Genomic DNA, 22,696 nt, shown 5'->3' with positions numbered 1-22,696 from the left:
TTTAGATCCTAATACATTTGAGTACAATATACTAGGATAGAAGAGGCTAATTATAAACTTGAAAGTGCTCTTTCAGCTTCCTTGATAAAGGAGCTAATGAGCATGATTTTAATCCAATTACAGTGAAGATCTTATATGAAACTGCTGCAGTATCCCACACATTGTATTGGCGTGGAACCTGATGTAGCCCCAGACCTCAGAACTTATTTATTTTACAGAGAGGGCGTAGTTTTCCATTAAGCACATTTTAGGTTACTGCATTTGTATGGGAAAATATGAACGAGTTTTTTTTTTTAAATTAATACTGCACGACCTTAGGTAGATATGCGATAACCGTTGGCCTCAATATGTTTTTTTTTTCTTCTAGAACTCTTTATATACCACAGAGAGCACTGGTCATAGTCTGAACCATTCCATTTACGAAATGTTACGAACATTTCTCCTAAAAAAGCATTTAAATGATAAATATGGTATTTTGAATACTGCCTTTCTAGCTTTTGTTGTGGACATGGCCAATATTACGTTCATTCGTTTGCTTCCTTGATAGTTTCATTTCTTACAAAGTAAACTCGTCCATATTGTTCACTTATCATCTTCACTTTCATACAGACGAAAAAGCTTCTTTAGTTCATCCACACACAATCTAATAAACTAAAACGTAAACATCTACTACATGAGTGTATATATTTTGTTGGCAAAGTAGTTCCTAATCCGCTATACTATATTTAGACGTACGTGTCATGCATTATTAAGGTGATCAGTATCGCAAAATAATGAACGATTCTGACAGTGTCAAGTTAACAGAGAAAAAGAACGAGTATGTAATAAGTAGCTTTACTCCACCTTTTCAACTGTCCAAACCCAAGATCGACCATTAAATAAACGGGTTTAATTCCTTTCCTTTACAGACCACTAGGAAAAATTGGTCTAAATGAGTTTAATGAACTGTTCTTACTTTAAGATCGGTTCCCAGTCATAAAAACCTAATTGGAATAGTTTTATTCAACACAAAGTCCGTACATCATGTGAAATGCCTTGAATTGCAGATTATTGGAAGACGCACTACATGATATATTTCAGAAGTTAATGCTTAATAACAGTTGGATTCCGTCTGTAATATGGGAAGTGGCTAGAGAATCTCCATCCTCTCTTGAGTCATGTCGAGTTGTTGCCAATATTGTCTAAAAAAAATCTCATCTGTGGATGAGGGTGTTTGTACGCGCTGTCACACGTGTGTATTTCTGTTCTTCATTATTTCATTTGTGCGTGTAGTTTCTTACACCAGACGGTGATAAGTTTTGGAGCAATACTGTTGATGAATTGGATGTGCATATATTTAGATGTACTGTTCGATATTGCTTTTATCGACACACTTTTGGGAATTATGTGCTGTGATTTACTAGAAATTATTGATAATAAATAAATTATGCCTTTCCATCTTCTGTGAATGACAGTTGTTGCTTCCATGTAGATATGGTACACAAGAAGGGGTTTGCTGTTCCCCATGTTGATATCTAATCAGTTTTGAAACTCCTGTTATTTATTTACAATGTATGATCGGATCTGTAACTTGTGTTCCTTTATCCTACGGCTCATTTTACACCTTCAAGGTGCAGAATAATGAAATGACAGTTCATATTTACCTACACGCCCATTTCCATGCTGGATGTGCGGCGTTTAATCATTTTGCTAACAATGATATACTGTATTGGATGTTTGATATTTTCTTTTCTCAAATTAGTGCATAGTTTGTGGTTGTTTATTTATGTGGATGTATGACTGTCTGTCTTCTTCATAACTTGGAGGAAATACAGACATCAATTAATTAAACTGGCGGCTACCTACAATTTAAAGCTCTGCCTGGACGTATTAAGGACAAGCTACTAAACGAAGACATGAAACGATCCTGTTACTGTTATTATGTAGACCTTAGTGTGTAGACCTAAAGTCCAACAAACACAACAGCTGCATTAAATTTGTTTATAACGATATGTGCTATATGCAATTAATAATGACGAAAATTACAAATCACACGGTGATTATACGGTGTTTATTTTGTGTTTTCTTGTGCAAATTTATCATCTTATTGGTAATATACTGAAAAAGCTAATACTATTTTTTCATTAATTTTGTTGAATCCCACTGAAAGGTAATCGACTACTGAGTGTTCAGCTATCGCATTCAAATCTCATGGTGGAAAAGCAAAACTGTCAGCAGTCATGTTTGGAAGAGATGTTTTCGGTTATTTACAAAGTGGGTTATTTCGGAAGCTTTTTCAATGACTTAAGCCTACGTGCTTTCCATCGAAACTATCGCATCCTCACACTCTAAATCCAAGGGCACAATCGCCAGCAGTAGCCGCTATCTATGAGCGCCGTAGCGGACAAAAGCTGGTCCAATCAGAACGTTGCCGTTGAAATTTGAATGTCGTATGTCCAGAATTCAAATTTCACGTGTTGTATCAAAAATGTTCGTCCTTAAAGTTCCATTTTCTAGGTCGAGATTTTAGGTTCTGTCTGTTTGAATTCAACATTAGTGGCTGAAAGTTATATTTTCTAAGTCGAGGTTTTAGATTGTGTCGTTTTAATTACACGGCGGTGATTGAAATTTCAATGTCGTACGTAGAAAATTCCTAATTTACGTATCGTTTCAAAAAGTTTACGTTAAAAGTTCTATTTCATATGTTGAATATTGAGATTTCGTCTGTTGAGTTACACAGCTAATTGAAAAATGGATGTCCAACGTCGATTTTTTTTTAAAAATTGTATCTTTTGAATTACACGGCAGTTGTTGAAATTTTGATGTCATATGTCTCGAGTTTCAATTTAACATGTTGAATCACATTGATTGTGCTGAAAGTTCCATTTCGTATGTTGAGTTTTTAGATTGTATCTGTTGAATTACACAGCGGTGATTGGACATTTTATTGTGCTTGTCAGACTTGTTATTTTTATATGGTGAAATGATGTGTTGGTGTTACAAGTAACATTATACAATGTCCACTTTAACAATTCCAAATAATGTAGAGTATTAAGATACATCATTCGTGTATTCAATTATGAGGCGCCATTATATTTCACGTATTTACAGTTTGAAAGTTACCGTTCACAGGTCGAGACTTACTATGAATTTCTTCGCTAGAGGTCGCTCTCGTGAAGGAACCGCGTTATTTTTAAGCAAAGGAGCTTCTTATCGTTGCTGTGAAATTCAACATGCGAAATCTAAATACAGTTGCATACAAAGTGTGAATTAGAAATTCTCAACATATGCTATTGAAATTTCAACCACCGCTGTGTAATTCAAAATATACACTGTAAAACGTCGATATAGGAAACCACCACTATGTAATTCAGCATAAAATAATCTAAAATCTCGATCTAGAAAATGGAACTTTAAGGACATGCAAACTGATCCAACATGTGATATTGGATTTGTCGACATACGACATCGAAATTTCAACTACAACGTTCTCACTGGACCAACTTTTGTCCGCTATGGTGCCTCATAGCTATCTTCGATCGCCGCGGAATCGATCCAAATCGTTCCGCATCGACTGTATATGGAATTACGTCACAATTAATACTTCCAGTTCATTACCCACGAATGTAGTTCTAGTCTATTTTTAGAACATTTTTTCCTCTCTCATTTTGGTGGTGATAGAAGAGTTTTATTTATGCATTTTTGGTAGGGATTTAAAGGTAACTGTTTATTGTTGATATTATAAGCTCAGGGTGTTGTTGTCTGTGTTTATTTTGGCGACAGTGCACAGTGAGTAATAAGGCCTTGGTGATGATCCGGAAGTGAAATCTGTGTTCTGTTTACATGCTGCTATGTTGAGAGTCCAGCATCTAAAAAAAGAGCAGGTCAACCTTTGACAAGAACTTCATCGTGAAGTCATCTTTGAAGGTATTTAAGATTAACATATGATTTGCTTTGATTGTCACACAGTGGAAAGGTCAGTACTGAGAAACAAATGTAGAGAACATATAGTAAAATTAATTGTGTTCTATGTCCATATGCAGCTAGCACAACAGTAGCTGCCGCTCCCCTATATCCGATTGGATGCACCTCAAAGAAACCTATCCAATGAAATTAATTGTTACTTTTACCAAGAAAGATAGTTGCAAACAGCATCGATAGGCAAAGACAAATGTCGCGTGTAAAATTATCCAGTTAAACCATATATACATTTTTTTCTTTCAAGTTAGGATATATTTACATCATGGAAGACATACTACTGAAAACCTATTAGGTCAAATAAAGAGCTCTCTGGTCTGTCAATTGATTTGGCTTGTCGTAGACAGTAACTCTTCAATCACTAGAGGCAACATGGCTAGCTACATATGAAAAAGATGAATTTGGAACGAAGTGGATCGATGATCCTTTGTTAGCGAAATCTGACCGCCATACTGTTATGCCGAAATTCATAGTTTGCTAATCGCTTTTACTCGGTCGTTCAAAGTTACAGTTCATTTAAAGACTGGCACGACTTCGATTAACTGACAACAACTAATCCATCGACCAAATTTATACTGTTTCCACAATTTTAAACCCAATATAAAACAATTATCATGGCTGCATTTATTCTACATCCGATTGCACTTAGGCAAGAAAACTCCTTTGCACGGTTGCAAAACAGTCATGGAATGGTTTTAAGAAAATATGCAATTTTTTTATAATCCGATACTTTGTTTCTCAATTTTATTATTTTCTAAAGGGGAATACTTATTATGTATTTATCATGATTAGTGATTATTTCCCGAGGAGGATAGAATGGTATTTTGAAAACCTCCATTCCTTTTACCGTCTGAACTCCGTTTTACCATGACGTCATCCATCACACCTTCCTTATCATCATACAGTCACACAAAACCTGATAATAAACTTTATTAAGTTCTTATACAGTAAAGAGACCGTGCATACACAGTAAGTTTTAAAACCCTTCAGCAACCTCCCTCCTACCTTTACAATTTGCATCCACTCCATTCCATATGTCATAGAGTCAAATTGGCTGTTGTTAATTTAGAACAGGGACATAACCTGTTTTAGCTGGGGCCCAAAACAGAGCAAAACAGTTTAAGATTAAACACTAAATCCAACATAAGTAATTAATGACACAAATACAATTTTCTTATTACACAGTTTCAATAATATTTGCAAATATTGTGATAGATGCTTTGGTAGGGTAGAGCGAGAAAAGGGGTCCTATTAGATCGTGTGCTAAAGGTAGCAGGTTCGATACCCGCCCAGTCGAGCCTAGGTTGGCTGCCTTGGTGTGTCCTTGGGAAAGGCACGTAAGTCCCATTTCCTCGGCATGATAAGCCACTAATTTATTAAAAGGGCCGTAAGAAAAAAGAAAAAAAATAGTCATATGCACTACGTATAGGAAGTGTTAAACCACATGGAAATAGCCAATAACAGGTTTCAGGAGTCAGTGCTATACCCGAGTTGCCCAAGGGCCATATGACACGATGGACATTATTTACTTTGTGAGTGATTAGGTAAAATTTACACATAGATAAATACCCAACCATGATCATTTAATCCTATAGTAAAAATATAACATGCTGACGTCAACAGCGTCAAAAGGGCGTAAATGGCAGCACCCGTCAACGTTGAGTGATAATATCATGTGACTTGTTTACACATCAACTTCGAGTGGTCTAAATTATCTCAGCTTGTTTAAACATAAACACTTTTAAGTGTCATCGTGTGGCTTTGTATACATCAACGTTTGTGGTAACTGTACACTGGCGTGTATTCTCTCATTTATAAAGTATGTCAACTACATGTTATAAAAATGAGAAATGTGTATTTTTACATTATCTTTAACAAGCGTTTCCAGCGACAATCTTAAGACATTTTTTTTTTCAGGATCTCCTAATTCAGGTCTTAAAACAAAGGCATACATTGTTCTTTACACTATACATAACTCTAATCCTATCGTTACCAGATTTCGGACCAGCCAATTATTCTTATACTTAAATCATTTCAAATGTTACTCCTTCCTTCTACCGTAAGATGTCCTCCTAATGTTGACATGAAAGTCGAGGTTTTCCTGCTAATGTGAATACTATGCACACACACACACACACACGGTGCAGAGTTTCATTGTCCGCATCTTGTAGCACGAGAACCCCACTCAACTGTCGATTTTCATTTTAAAAGAATTTTGTCTTCCACTATAGCATATTCCCGCAACCTAACCCCCATCCCTGCTTAAAAATGAACTTTCATTTTATATCATATTATATCCCACTCCAAATCATGTATCCATGTCAAGCGTCCTGTTAACAAGTATAAAACATATATTCTGTGCGGCACCTTTCGTCATTTTGACGTTAATTAGTTTTCCCGTTAGGTTTAATCAACGGCATTCGTGTGGATTGAGACAATCAGATCAGAGAATTATTTTAAAACCTTTATGCCCATGAAACTCCAGCTCTAGTTCACAACCCAATGATTAGATTTGATTATTTGATTGCAGCTTATAAGTGAATATTAATAGTTTAAATAGAGGAATTATAGCTTAAATTTAGTAAAAGTTGTACTATTATAACTGAATTCCAGTTTAAGTTATAGACTGTCGACACTTTGGGATTTCTGAGTTTTAAGATATTGTTTTATGCTGAGTATGTTTGCGGAATACGGGACATGAAGCTCGAATACAAAAGAAGTGTATTTATCTCAGCAGATATTGATGATATTTTTGTATACTTTACGCTGATGATGTTGCTAATTGCGCCGACATGGGCGCCCGCAGCAAAGGTCGGGGGGGGTGTCTTCTGTTCCAAACGCTTAGTAAATATTAGTTTTAGTTTCAGACTGCTTACTATACTAACTCTTTCGAGCGTGACTGACTGCCCCCCCCACCAAAAAAAAAAAAAAATCGTGCGGGCTCCCCATGTGCGCCGATACAATAAATCTACTTCAGAACCAAATGTTATCGAACGTGTCTGTGATAGAACTGGTATGATGGGCAATGTCAATACAAGTAAAATCATTGTTTTCAGAAATCGGGGATATCTGAAGCAAAAGGAGGTATGGTTTTTCAAAGAAAGTTGTATTGAATGTGTGCCTTATTACAAGTACATGGGTCTATTTTTAATCCCAAAGTTGGTTTAGACGAAAGCAAAGCAGGTTCTAGCAGCTCAGGCAAAGAAAGAAACTTCAGAGATTTTGAATTCTCAAAAACGATTCGGCTGCTTTAGTGTAGAGGATGCATTTAAAAAGTGTGATTCGGTAATAAAACCAATTACTTGTTATGGGTCAGATGTGAATTTAGTTGAGATATTAAATTTTTTGCAAGCAGTATTTAGGTATTCCCAAATCTACCAACAATGCGATTGTGTTAGGGGAGTGCGCAAAATATCCTCTTTGTACCTGTTACGTTGCATTACATACTGGTTGAAGGTCGTTGTTGTTATTGTTATAGGGTTTAACGCCATTTTTCAGCATAAGATAGGCTATACCTGGCGGCAAGTATAAATGGTGGAGGAAGAACCCTGGAAAACCCGGGAAAGAACCACCGACCCACGAGAAGCTACCGGCAGGTTTTCTCACGTACCGACATTGGCTGAGCCCGAGATTCGAACCCACGCAGACAGAGGTGAGATGGCAGTGATCCGTAACGGTGAGCGCTTTAGATCACTCGACCACTCGGGGCCCCTGTTCAAGGTTGTAAGAATGTCTTCAACTCGATACCCACACCAATGCTATTTAATATTGAAAAGATTAGATGAAACTAATCGTGTCACCTGGGCTACCAAAGTTAAAGACACGTTATTTCATTTAGGTTGTTGGTAGGTTTGGCTAAATCAATATGTTGGAGACGAAAAACAATTTCTCGCACTATTTTTGCAAAGAGTTAAGGATTCAACACTATAAAACTGGCAAAGTGATATCACCAACTCACATAAATGTGGGTATTATAACACTTATAAAACTTAATTAGGACCAGAAAAATACATCCCATTATGATTATCGTATTTTCTTAGGAAATTACTTGGTAAGGTTTTAATGTTCCTCTTTGTGAATATTAGTGATCGCCATCCAAAATTGTTAATTTTCTTGTTATCATTCTAATATCTCGAGGTCTGTTCAACATTTACATCTGGACCGACAAGATCATCGGTATCTCACGCGGTTTGTCATATTTAAACATATGACGGAACGTGAGTGAAGTTAATTCCGAATGCGATTAAAGTTAATCAAGAAGCGAGTGAAATTAATACCGAAGGCGAAGTGTGCTGGTTTTACTCCCTTTTAAACCGAAAATAGTGTGTATTATCCCTTTATATTATATGCCAATTACAACATACATAACTTATATATAAATTGCGACCTCTCCGGTGGCCTAGTTGTTAGACCGTTCGCCTCGGATGCGCGAGGTCGCGGGTTCGAACCCCGGCCGAGTCATACCAAAGACTTAAAAAAAATGGTACTAACAGCTGCCTCGCTAGGTACTCAGCATTAAAAGGTTAGTGTTGGGACTAGTCGACCTGGTGTCAGGATAATGTGACTGGGTACATGTCTGCGGCATGATGCCTCAGTGGTAGATATCACTATAAACTGCCACACTGCAGTCATCGTAGCGATATGACTGAATTTTTTTAAAGCTACGTTAAAAATCCAAAGCACACACACACACACATAAATTGCTAAAATAATATAGTTTTTTGTACAGGAAACGGTAGTTGTTCACAGAACACGAATGTCACGCCGTTCTTCTTATGTAGACTTACAGTTGGCATGAATTAGAAAGTGACACGCACGCAAAACATAACAAGAGTCACTGAGGTGAGAATAATTTATAACAGTGATCAAATGTTGGAAAGGTGTTGTTGTACCCACAATGCCATAGCCACACACACACACACACACACACAGACACGCTTCCTTAAAACACGCATCTAGGGGATATGATTACCAGTTTTAAAATTCTAAAAGAAAGATGGCTCACGTACACGTATTTAAAAAAGTACTCGTCCAGGGATATGAAAAGAAAGCTGGCTCAACATGTGTTTTTGAAAAGAACTCGTCTAGGTGCATAGTTACTACTTTTAAAATTTAAAAAGAAAGTTGGTTCACCAACACGTGTTTTTGAAATCACTTGTCTAGGGGTACGATTTGCTACTTTAAAAATGAAAAAAGGTGGCTCACAAACACGTGTTTAAAAAAAAAAAAAAACATGTCCATGAATACGATTATTATTCGATAAAAATCAGGCTCACCAAGTTGGCTTTTCACAAGCATTCGCTTAGGGAATGATTACTACTTTTAATTTTTTTTTTCAAAACAAAGCTGACTCACCACGACAAGAAGTGACCTTCACCAGTTTAAAAAATTAAAAAAGTTATATTTAAATTCGTTCAAGCTTTTAAGTGAAGGTAGCAGAATTGACAATTCTTGCAAAACAGAGTTTTAAAAAACAAAATCAAGACTTCTAATTTTGGTCTCTGAGTTTTGCTGGAAAATGTTTACAACAATAACCTAATAATGACCATTAATCCAACGCGTTACAACGAGGGGAGAATATGCCATTTTGTCTTATTACGAGGGGAGAATATGACATTTTGTATTATAGCAAAGGGAGAATATGACATTTTGTATTATAGCGAGGTGAGAATATGACATATTGTATTATAGCGAGGGGAGAATATGCCATTTTGTCTTATAGCGAGGGGAGAATATGACATTTTGTATTATAGCGAGGGGAGAATATGCCATTTTGTCTAATAGCGAGGGGAGAATATGACATTTTGTATTATTTTTCTATTAATGTTTACATTCTACATGTTTTGCAATTTAATTAGTGTTCCTTCAAATCTAGTAGTTCCGTTTATTTGATTGTTAATGGAGTTAAAAAGTCCTTTATCCGGACAACTTTAAAAAGTTTAAAATAGAAGTCTTACCTTTGCTGAATAAATTTGGTGTTGATCTTAAATCTAATGGGGTTTTCAACCACTAAGATGGGCGATCAGTCTAGTAATTTTCTCTTTTATCAGGACTTTATCAATAACCACTTAGATGGGTGGATCAAGGCTAATAGTTTTTTCTTTCATCAGGTCTTTATCAATAACCACTAAGATGGGCGGATCGCATCTGGTAGTTTTCTCTTTTTTCAGGTCTTTATCAATAACCACTAAGATGGGTGGATCAAGTCTAATAGTTTTTTCTTTCATCAGGTCTTTATCAATCACCACTAAGATGGGCGGATCGAGTCTAGTAGTTTTCTCTTTTATCAGGTCTTTATCAATAACCACTAAGATGGGTGGATCAAGTCTAATAGTTTTTTCTTTCATCAGGTCTTTATCAATCACCACTAAGATGGGCGGATCGAGTCTAGTAGTTTTCTCTTTTATCAGGTCTTTATCAATAACCAGTAAGATGGGTGGATCAAGTCTAATAGTTTTTTCTTTCATCAGGTCTTTATCAATAACCACTAAGATGGGCGGATCGAGTCTAGTAGTTTTCTCATTGTTTATTAAATTGGCTTCAAGTTTGCTATTTTTATCCATTGCAAAGTTTTCCAAGTTGCTTTTTCATCTTTATTCTATCTGAAGTTCCAGCTAGGTCTGTGCAATATTAAATTTGTATACAAAATAAATTTGGTCTCTCAAAATGTTTCTTCCTAGAAATGCTTAAATTAAAAAAAAAAAAACAATGTTGGTGAGCCAACTTCTTTGCCAACCATTCAACTGTAGGGACCTTTATGGACCCACAGATTTTCAACTGTAGGGACCTTTATGGACCCACAGATTGAGGCCAAACTATCAGGGTTCCTTGAATCCATAAAAGCCAGGGGGAGGTGGCACCATCCCCTTCCCCAAGAACAACTAGCAGGCTGCGGTGCAGTCAGAAAAAAGTGGCACATGCACAATTGTGCGAACGCTACTATAATTAAACTCAACAACAACAACTTAGGGAGTTGAGGTGAATGTGTTTAAAGAAGTGATCATACGGCTTTATAAAACTGGTGGATGGACACATTTTGGTCAACTCGTTTTTGTTGTGTTTAAATGCCGATAGTAGGTTTCATATTCGTAGATCCGTAGACAAATATTGTTTGAAAAATATTTGAAGATGGGAGGTGTGGAGTGCCCAATAGGAGCCGTTTTTGGTATCTATTTTTCTTAAATGAAAATATATGACGTAAAACCTGTTGTCAACACGTATTTAGGCGTCCATAATCGGATATTACGAGCTCCAAAAGACCTAGTTTACGGGTATCAGTGTAATATTACATCTGAGATATACTATGTAAATGAGAAAGAGCAAAGCTAAGGTTTATCAAAATCTCATTTCATGCTACGGTGTTAAATTTCACACTAACCAAGTTCGTAATTCACGCACGAGTACCTCTGACACTAACTATCACAGTAAAGAAAATAATACCTTCTTTCATTTTTTTTCTGCGTTCCTTCTTGTACTTGAAAGGTTATATGTAAACTACATAAATATATTGTCACAATCACGAATACATCTTAATAACCGACAATTTCATCCTAAAAATGGAGGTGTCAAGGGTTTCTTTCCAACTAATATTTGTTTTATTCTTTAATCTCAAGATATTCGTTTTTTTTCTGGATTAAAACGACAGATATAATTAGCTATCACTGTCTTCAAACCGAAGCAAAAGTATTTTTCTAAAGTTATTTTGGGCCTGGGCATTCTCGTAAGATTCAAGTCCCCCACCCCTCTAAACCCAACAAATTAAATGATCAGTTCCTTAGCTGAAGGTTTATTTTGTATTCGTGCACGAGTGCGAATTCTTCGAGTACGAGACACAATAATATACATTTTCTTCCAGATGGTTTAACTGCACGCGTGCTTCTCGACTGGTGATCTGATAAACTTCTTGGAAGATTAATCATTCTTCTACGTAGCGAATGCACAGATTCTTACTATAAAGTAAACAAAGATTTTACAAGTTATATTAATAATTACTTTAATATTTTATATGTATCATGCGTATTGAAATATGTGTGGCAATATGATATATTAAGCTGACATAAAAATAGAGATGTTTTCGAGACATATAGATGTATTTATACAACTAAACTGTCAATTAATTTTTAAGCGGGACAAAACATCGGCACTGATCTTCGATATGAACTTAAGTACAGCAAGCAAACCAAACATGCTAAACATGTATGCAGTCATGAAACATTTTAAATTATATGTTGAAATACTGATACGTGTACCTTTAGAAGAAAAGAAAAACAACTAAATCGGTTTATGGTCATACTTGACTATCTAGTTTACTAATACCCTCAATGAACAAACTATTTTTGTGTACTCAAAACACTTTCAGTGCAATGTCTTACCCAACGAGGTCCCTCCGTAATAAAACTCAACATATCGAGTAATAAATCTTACTTCAGGCCGGCAAGTCTTACTTGAAACATACACATACAGCTTGATTGGTCAAAACAGACATATACATACAGCTTGATTGGTCAAAACAGACATATACATACAGCTTGATTGGTCAAAACAGACATATACATACAGTTTGATTGGTCAAAACAGACATATACATACAGCTTGATTGGTCAAAACAGACATACACATACAGCTTGATTGGTCAAAACAGACATACACATACAGCTTGATTGGTCAAAACAGTTTTGATCATGATTTTGGAGTCAAGTAAAGTTTTATGATGAAGGGATCGGACCTTTATTAAATTGTGTTTACATAATTGTTAATTATTTACAAAAGACCCGCACACAGCTCGGTCATGGGTATGAATGAATTTCCATCATGGAGTAACTCTTGACGAATGGTATGAGATGAATATTAGTCAACTGTACCTTTCTTCCATCTTTGAAATATCCAAACGCGACACGTACAAACAGTAACCTGTATCTGAAGTAAGTATTACCTCATCGTACTTTCAACAGACAAAGTAAATAATTTCATTTTAAGAAGTGACTATTGAACAAGAGCCTTCACCAATGAAAACTCTTACAAAATTAGATAAAACTGACAAGCAATTTAATTAAAGCAATAATGAGTGTTTGCACTGAAAAGATGTATGTACGTACGTGTGCATGCATGAATGTATGTATGTATGTATGTATGTATGTATGCATGTATGTATGTATGTATGTATGTATGTATGTATGTATGTATGCATGTGTGTATGTATGTATGTATGTATGTATGTATGTATGTATGTATGTATGTATGTATGTATGTGTTAGCATTTAACAGCACAATATTGGTTACATATTGCCAGTTTAAAAGTAAAGTTCTAAAACTGAAAATTAAGTATTCTAATGTCACTGTCTTGGGTAAAATGTTAGACAGAAGTCAATGAGATACATATATTAGATAAATGAACCATACTCGTTTTGACAAATACAATACTGTTCTAATGGTGTATTCTGTTCGTGCCTCAATTCGTTTTCAGGCTGGTATAATGCCGGTCTGAGCTAGATATGACGATGATGACGTCATATGTGCACTTTCTAAAGGTTGTGTCAATGCCCTATGAATCGCCCTAGAAAGGTTATCGATGGATTGAAACACAATCAGTATCTACATGAAGAAAAGACTCTTTAAACTATATTTGTCATAGTATTTATTCTTCCAAGTGTTAGACCAGTATATGCAGAAAAGCTCAGTTACCAAAAAGCCACGAATGATGCCGTCTTCTCGTACACCACTGGACGTAAACACATAAAACTTGGTAATATATTTTCCTACACTGCATCTTGAAATTCATATTATTGATTATTATTATGAGGCGAGTAATATTTATTTTTCTTAGACCACATCAACGTTTAGATTTGCGATCGATTTACAAGTTGATTCACCACGTCTTCATAGAATATATTAATGTTGACTAAAGACAGGTGAATATGCTACCGATTAAAAGTAATTTCATCACATCCTCCTAGAATCTTTGTCTTTTGACCAAAGACATATGATTATGCTATCAATTTGCAGGTAGATTCATCAAGTCCTCTTAGAAACTTTGGCGTTTGACCGAACACAAATGACTGTGCTACTGATTTACATGTAATTTCGTCGCGTCTTCTTAGAAACCATGTTGTTTGTTTTTTTATACCAAAGACAAATGACTATGCTACCGATGAACAAGTAGATTCATCAGGTCCTCTGAGAATCTTCGGCTTTATAACAAAGACAGATGACCATGCTACCGATGAACAAGTAGGTTCATCAGGTCACCTGAGAATCTTCAGCTTTTGACCAAAGACAGATGTCCATGCTACCGATGAACAAGTAAATTCATCAGGTGGTCTGAGAATTTTCGGCTTTCGACCAAAGAACGATGACTATTCTGCATGAGATGGCGAGAAAGCTGCATCTCATTTTCGTCTGTCTTAAACATATCGTTGGTTAAAGTTTCACAAAAATAACAACATCAACAAAATACAGATTTAACATCATTTTCCACATCAATAAATTACGACATTTAAACGTTTGTCTAATAGCAATTTTGTTCATTAGCGTGTTTCATAAACTGAGTCTGACTGTGCACTGAAGACTTTCAGTGAATACGGGTCAAAACTGAAATCAAAGTCAAACGAATTGATATGGAATTAAATGGTCCCAATCAATGCTCGGATGCGGAAAGTAGGTCGTGAGGTCGATCCCCAGCCGAGTCATACCAAAGACTTACAAAATGGTACTAACAACTGCCTCGCTTGGCGCTCAGCATTAAGAGGCTAGTATTAGGACTGGTCGGCCTGGGGTCAGGATAATGAGACTGGGTGGGACATCATGCTACATGTCTGCAGCATGATGTCCCAGTGCTAGACATCACTATAAACTGCCACACTGCATACATCGTAGCGATATGACTGAATTTTTTTTTTTAAAGCTACGTTAAAAATCCAAAAATCACATCCTAATTAATGCATATACTTTTATTTTGTCGGGCTTACATCATAATAAGGTGATAAGACATTCATTGTAGAACAGTTTATTGATCTTCACGCACTCCCTCTGCAAAACAATTTAATGTTGTTTGTTCAAGATATAGTACACAGAAGGTAAGGCAATAGACTCCGAACGCGTAGCAAAGAATCTTATAAAAAAGAACAGTAATTAAAGAAACAACGGTATCACCATGGAAATGTGACAAAGTTCATCACCTTAGGGAAATATATAATAACACAAAGCTCTGATGGATAGTTCGGAATTGTTTTTTACTCGCAAATAAAGTTTAGGAAGAAATGCGAAAGTGCTGTAAAGGGGGTGTTCGATCTGCACCATACCACACTGTCAACGTGAGACTATGAGATACACTGAAAAAAAGAAATTCAAACATCACATAAAAGAACTTGTTAGTTTGCCAAAAACACCATGAAGCATCCCATAAACAAGTAACACACTAGCAAGCTTTCTCACATACGCACGTTGGCTAAGCCGAGACTTGAACTCACGCGGACAGTGATGAAATGTTAAGGATCTGTAAATGTCATCGCCTTAGGCCACTCGGTTAACGTCCCCTCTCAAAAAACATAAAACAAAAAAAATTGACCAAAATTGAAAATAAATGAAACAAATTATTTATACTGTTACACGAAAGGGGCATCTGTAACAGTGCAAATTTTGTAGATACCTTGGACACGTTTGCGTAACACACTTGCCGCTGTCAGTGTGACACATGACCAATTAAATTGACGGATAGGTTTAGGTACCCTGTCAAGTCGATAGACTGCGGTGATTTTAATGTTCCTGGTTTAGGGCGTGATTGATTTTTAATTAGGATCCGTTTAATAACGGTCAGACAGACAGACGGGCAAGGTGAATTTAGAGTCTAAGTATCGAAAATTGCCAAAGTTGAAATGATGCAAAGACAAGTTAGTCCTCGTTTAATTAAGTATCATAAAATTAAACTTTGCAGAAATCGGTTTATTAATAGCGAGCGGAATAGAGAGTTAATCTAACCTCGATGGACGTGCATCAATAACGACGGTTAGATAAATGTAATCCTGACTGGCTAAGTTAAATGAGATATGTGTGTTCCAGACGAAATTCAATATTTTAAGTATTATCCATCTTACGATTAGGTAGTTCAAGTGTTTGTATTTTTTGTGTGCGGAAGGCCAAAGCTTTGACTCCGTGGATAAATAGCGAGGATATTTTCTCGTTAAAGCAATTGTCAAATGGAAGGGTGTCCGGATGTTTTGAAGGAGACATAACCAAAGGGCACAGAGACGATTATGCTAAGATAGAGGGCTTTTCCCAGTTGGAAACAAACCTGTTCCTTTTCCCGATTTCCAGGTAGCGTGGGAATACACAGAGTAGTCTGTATAAAATACGCGCACGCGTGTGTTTATCTATATGCGTGCGCGGATGGATTATTAAGCTATTTCAGTATCTAGGGAGTTTAGTACAACTATACGGGTATCTGCTTTTCACAGAGAAAGACACACACACACACACACACACACACACACACACACACACACACGCTGTTTATGGGTTTTAATATCTACAGCTACAATGTGGTTCAGTAACAATAATAAAGACTTTATAGAAAAAAAAGTGATTTACTCTGACAATCTACATCACAGATTTTACTAAAGTATTCTGTACTTTATAGATTGCCATGAAAAAAACATAAACAACAATATTCTCTAGACTAAGGAAAATTGTTCGAACATTCTCGTCATTATTAGATTAAACGAACCGAGGAAGAAATTTGTTTGTATCTAGTTAATTTTTTATAACATGGCTTTTATGTGTTTCTGTATCTAAATTTTAAATTTGTGACAAGGTTTTGCAATAGTTGTTATTAGTTTACAATAAGCCATATATCTCAATGAGTGCATACATGCTCATTCTCTCATTCAATGGGCCCCCTGTTCACAAGGGATACCCCGCAAGGTAAGATTTATTGGGTCAGGATGGGGTAGGGGTTTCTGATATTTAAAAAAAAAATATTTTTCATTTGTTATTTTTCCATATATGCGTCTATCATTTCAATAGGACAAAGTTCATTTTTCTCATTTTATCCGTCAAACACGTAGTCTGGTACCACTTCTGTTCCAACGTGGATATTTCTATCACGTACATCTTCTCAGGGCTCGTGTAATTAACACGTCACCTTAAGCATCGAAATTAACAAAGTATATAAAGGTCTGAATACTCTCACTGATTTCCTTCCACGGAATTTTTTGTATCACTTCTGATAAAGGCCCTGTCATGGAAATCCGCTTTTATACCTCTTTTTGTCGGATTAATAACTGTACATTCTGCACAGAGATGATCGTACTTCAGTGGCAAATCAAAATGGTTTTGTTACTAACTTGCACATCACACTCCGTTCAAGGGGGCCCCAAGTGGCCGAGTGATCTAAAGCGCTCTCCGTTACGGATCGCTGCCCTCTCACCTCTGTCTGCGTAGGTTCGAGTCTCGGATTCGGCTAATGTGGGTATGTGAGAAAGCTGGCCAGTAGCTTCTTGAGGGTCGGTGGTTCCTTCCGGGAATTTCCCGGGTTCTTCCTCCACCATTAATACTGACCGCCGCGTGCTGAAAAATGGCGTTAAAACCCTATAACAACAACAACAACAACAACAACATACCGTTCAGAAGTTTCCTCTTGAACTAGGTTTACGTTGTGTAAAAGATTTTGGTAACCCTCTAACTCTTCCTCTGGAATTCATTGCAGTAGCAAAAAGAATGAGTCAAAACAAACCTATACTTCTCGCCCACGTCCATTTTAACAATTTCTGACCACTGGAACACTTAAAACTTTCATCTCAATCAGGCCTTTTATAACATTCAGGTACCAGTGGTTTAAACGTCGGTAACTTGTATTTTGACCAGCTCTCGGTAAATGCGTTCTCTCAACTCTAGAGGCAAGCCACGGATGTTTTCTTGTAAAGTATCCATGATCATGTCAGTCAGAATTTATACCCATGTTGGGGTCACTTCTAATTGTCCTTATTTTATTTAAAATGTTCTCCCGGGGCGAAAGTAATCGACATAGTGAATAACTTCTGACCAATGCCATTCAGGGAAATGGCCAAGAATGGTAATACAATCTTCTGATGTAAACGGTCAAAAGTGGAATAATCTGATCAACCCAGACTTGATCCAGAAAATCTGACGAGTTTGTTGACTTTGTCAATTTCCTCTTGTGAATTTCTGGACACAAAAGTTCCTCAGTCACCAATTGAGATTTTGCTCTGGCAAGTCCCTGCCAAACTTCCTTGTAGATCTTCTCTTGCAATTCGTTTGGTAATCCTTGAGTATTACTTTTTAAATGGGGTTTATATACTTGTCTAGGTGTTGTTCAACGATTGACTCCTTTCCAAGCTGGTTTCTTAAACGACATGGTATGCCACTTCAATGACTAGGGTCCCACTAAAGGTAGGATATGACAATGCGGAGACCATCGAACATGTTCCAGGTAAGCTGAATCTTTCTGCTCCCAGTCGTGAAGTGACACACCGCAACTGAATGACTTGACCATATCCCCTTTGCCCAAGTAGAAAAATCCGGCTCTGGCTAATTCTTCAGGGCAAGTCGTTCCAGATAATTAAGTTATTTTCCTTGAAAGGTTTGGAATCTACTTTCACAGTTCCACTATTCAGACAAACGTACAGGAAACGAATATTCGTCTTTCACATGCTCATTTCGATGAGGATACGTCCTCAGGAATTTAGTTACGGTTGGATGACATCCAGTAGGGTGGTAACTGCATGGTTTCCCGTGGAGGATGATAATGAAAACCAGTAAAGATTCCACGATAACGAGTGGCATCGCTTTCGCATCCGTCAGGTCTGACACGCACATCATCACTTTCCATGGTAGTAGTAGTAGTCATAGCAAAGTTCCCATGATATGGTACTGAATCCCTAAGGTCACAGCGTACGGCATCCCTCTGCAGTCGCAAGGCATAGCATCGCACTCCACTTGAGAATCGCCAAACTTGAATGATGTCTCTTTAAAAGTATTTATCTTTCTCGATTGACGTTAGTAGTTACAATGAAATATCGGTCTTGGACGTTTTCCCTTTTATATGCTGTGACACTTCTAACAATTGGTATCCCAGGTCCAGAGTTTTAAACAATACCACGCTGACTCAAATTTCCGTCAAGGCGCCTTCTTCCTGTGTGTACTGGCAAGGTCGGTCTTGATTGCACGTATCGGCACAAGTACGGCACAAGGGAAACATAGGTTTTCCTTGGCAATGGTATGGTAAAATGGGATGGCATAATTCCGTGGGAGGCAAGACTTCGCACTTGATCAATCCTTCGTATTGTCGAATGTTGTCCGGGTCGATATGTTCCGTCAGCAATTGCGGGTACCCTGCGGAAAATTGACAATATTTGCACACGTAAGGATACAGCGAACACACGTTCAAGTATTTTTTTCTTCTTCTCCTTTCTCTTCGTCGGAGTGGTACAGCAAACAGGTCGAATTCGTCTGTCCACCGTACAAACTATCCCGCGGGTCCACCAGCTTGTAACTTTCCACAAGTTTAAATTCGAGATCGGCTTTCAAACGATGATCATACTCGTGTTCCCACATTTCCACCACTTGTTATCCTTACTGTTCTAAATTCAAGCATAGCTAACAAATAGTCTCGTACAAGTCTTCCATAGTTATCAATACTTTTAGTTTTCTTAAATTTTCAGTTTGTAACTTTAGAGTAATAAATTGTTTGTTAATATTACTAATCTTGTTGGTTTCGCTTCTTTTCTGTTACTTAGTTTAAGACCGGGGCCCCGAGTGGCCGAGTGGTCTAAAGCGTTCTCCGTTACGGATCACTGCCATCTCACCTCTGTCTGCGTGGGTTCGAGTCTAGGATTCGGCCAATGTGGGTATGTGAGAAAGCTTGCCAGTAGCTTCTCGTGGGTCGGTGGTTCTTCCCGGGTTCTTCCTCCACCATTAATACTGGCCGCCATGCATAGCCTATCCTGTGCTGAAAAATGGCGTTAAACCCCACAACAACAACAACAGTTTAAGACCACAGAGTTGTAACAATGTCTTAAGCGATTTGACTTATCCAAGCGGTTCAATCACCACCCCAATCCCAAATATACCTATATGTGCATGATCATGTTGTTTTGTTTTTTTAAGTATAGATGACCGTCGGAGAATATCTCCATCTTTCATCGCACAGGTGTTCTCTTACAGCAAACAACGTCACAATATACTTTTGACTGGCTCATCAACACACTGTATTGTTTTTACTACGTTATTATATGCATGACGTCACATTTCTCTGCCATTATCGTATCCCTTGATATCAAGAATTGTCTAAATGATCTGAGTTTAACTTCATTAGCAAATTTATATCGAATTTTTCTTTCCTCTGTATTAAAAACCTAACATTATACGCTCTCTCAAAATATGAACACATATTAAGTGTATATTTATGTACCCAATATGTACGAAATAATATTTCTTTGCTGGGATAGGTGGGAATTTTTGCTTTGTCGAAAACATACTTAAAAAAACGTACGTCCAATAAAAACGTTTTGTATGGTATTGCATTGTCATTTTGATGCAAGTGTGTTTGTTGTAGCGTTTTACGATATATTATTACCATATTGACTATATGATGTAACTCACGGTATATTCCGATGCAATATCCGTACCTACTCGGAACCTTTGTGGTTATAACCTACGTCTTGAAGCCAGGAATGAGAGAACAAAATGTAAGCCTTCGTGATATATTAGTGATGGATACGTGTTCACCGATGCATATGAAGAATCTTTTGAATTGTATCACTCATACAATGCTTTCTCGTTTTGCTTTTCTGAGATAGATGTCATCAAGAATGCATGCATGAATTATTATTATTATTATTATTATTATTATTATTAAAAGGTCTAAATATTTCTTTCCTGATCCCTGGGTCCCAAACATTCCAATAAAACGTTTGCTGATCCGGATCTATCTATCTATCTATCTATCTATCTATCTATCTATCGATCTATCTAATCCCGGTTTACAGCGTCATATCAGAAAATCCAGAGTAATCTTGTTACGAACTGAATAATATTAACAGCACGATTTCATGACAAAATAATTGAAAAAAAATTATTAATTTTACAAAACAGTTGTATTTGTCACACGTTATTTTTAAACGTATGTTAATATGTTAGGTTCACGTATTCCTTTGATCTTCGGGAGATAATTTTTTTCTGTTTTTATGTTGCACAATTTCTTAAATTATCTATTTTTTGTTGTTGTTTGTTGAGTGTGTTATGTTTACTAGTCGCTCTGATAAATATTTTGTTGGGTGTTCCCTGCATATTATATCAAAAATGTAAATCAAAAATGTAACTAGTCAATTTTAGTGGCAACACGTCCTAGTCTTATCAACATCAAAATGTCACTTACAATGTCTTTAACAGGGAGGCATCTATAGCGTACGCTTAGTCATCGCACTTTAATTAAAATTTAGATTTATAACTTATTCAACAAGTAACACGTATGTAGAAAATTCATCTCCGATAAGGTGCTAACCATTTAAATCTCGGAGGGGAGGCTGTAATTTTCTATTGAAACGAGATATTTTATGGGTTGTTTTTGTTAAATCTCAAAATAATATTTTTTTGCGAATAATGTAACAGTTATAAGAGGGTGTTAGTTTGCTATAAATCAGTGCAAGCTATTTTCCAGCTATTGACAGACGGAAATTTAAAACAGAGTCAGGCCACTGCCAGAACATTAGTTCATTATATAATTGCGGTATACCATGGTACCTTTCGCCGAATGCTATTTAAGTCTCAACCCTTAATATATCAAAGCTTAGAGAAGGAGAAAAATGGATCTACTTACCATCAGAAGCCATAGAGAATCTAAGGATGCTGAGAACAAACAGAAACGTTGCCTCTGTGTATACTCGCACGTATGAGGACATTTTTAAAACTAAGATTGGTAGTTTATGGATTACAGTACTATTACTGATTGCCTGATGTTGGACTTGACACGCAGTTACTCTGATTGTACCCCGTATTGGGAATGAAGCAAGGGTTGTAATTGTTCACTTATATACGGTGATATTGGACTAAATCACCCTGTGTAAAGTTTTGTGTGGTTACCGGATAAAGCTGGTTGCATTTGACGATTTGTGTCGTATATATTCATGAGAGAGACACATTACTAACTTTAAGTTCATACTTTATTGTTGTATTCAAAACAAACTAAAGCTAACACACACACAAACACACACAACATATATTTGTTACATATTTGACAAGTGTAAATGTGCATTCTTTTCTGGTGTAACCTACAGATAGCCTATACCAATCCGTTGGAAAACATCCATTTCCCGAGCTATGGGACACTGTACGGCAAGGCATGTGTCCTGCAATGTCAGACAATATGAGTGGGATTGCAGCGTTTTAAGCTGACCTGTTCCATCTGGTCAGGTTGCCTCGGGCTCAAAAACGAGATTGGAAAATACAAAGAGAATAATGTTGTTTAGCAAGCTCTCAATACTGTATGATGTCATTTACTCATTTGACATTACGCAATCGGGCTTATTGTTGTCGGACAAAACTAAGATAAAGCGTTCGGTAAACCATATTGCTTATTGTTATCATCTTTATTTAAGTGATAACTTGTGTGTTGTCCAAGAAGGTCTTTAAAATAATTGTTGTGAAACAACGTTGTTATGGAAACTGGACTGACTGTTCCAGCCTCTATCCAATCTTTTACCCGACAAAGATATAATAATAATTATGA

The 22,696-nt window shown here is 36.7% G+C and overlaps 1 protein-coding gene across 1 annotated transcript in view; it reads right to left on the bottom strand.

The window, feature by feature from the left end:
- The window catches only part of LOC149771949 (uncharacterized), a 130,988-nt gene extending 109,034 nt beyond the window's left edge, over positions 1 to 21,954 (bottom strand). The window contains exon 1 of the mRNA XM_089948043.1: positions 21,788 to 21,954. Within this exon, the coding sequence (XP_089804169.1) occupies positions 21,788 to 21,869 (82 nt within the window). The 5' untranslated portion in view covers positions 21,870 to 21,954. The remainder of the gene's footprint in view (positions 1 to 21,787) is intronic.
- Between the last annotated feature and the right edge of the window lie 742 nt (positions 21,955 to 22,696).

The sequence above is a fragment of the Sinohyriopsis cumingii genome, unplaced genomic scaffold, assembly GCF_028554795.1.
Source record: "Sinohyriopsis cumingii isolate HCF-2022 unplaced genomic scaffold, ASM2855479v2 utg001554l, whole genome shotgun sequence".
NCBI classification, from domain to species: domain Eukaryota; kingdom Metazoa; phylum Mollusca; class Bivalvia; order Unionida; family Unionidae; genus Sinohyriopsis; species Sinohyriopsis cumingii.
The sequence above is the reverse complement of the archived record's forward strand: the minus strand, read 5'-3'. Positions and strand labels throughout refer to the sequence as shown.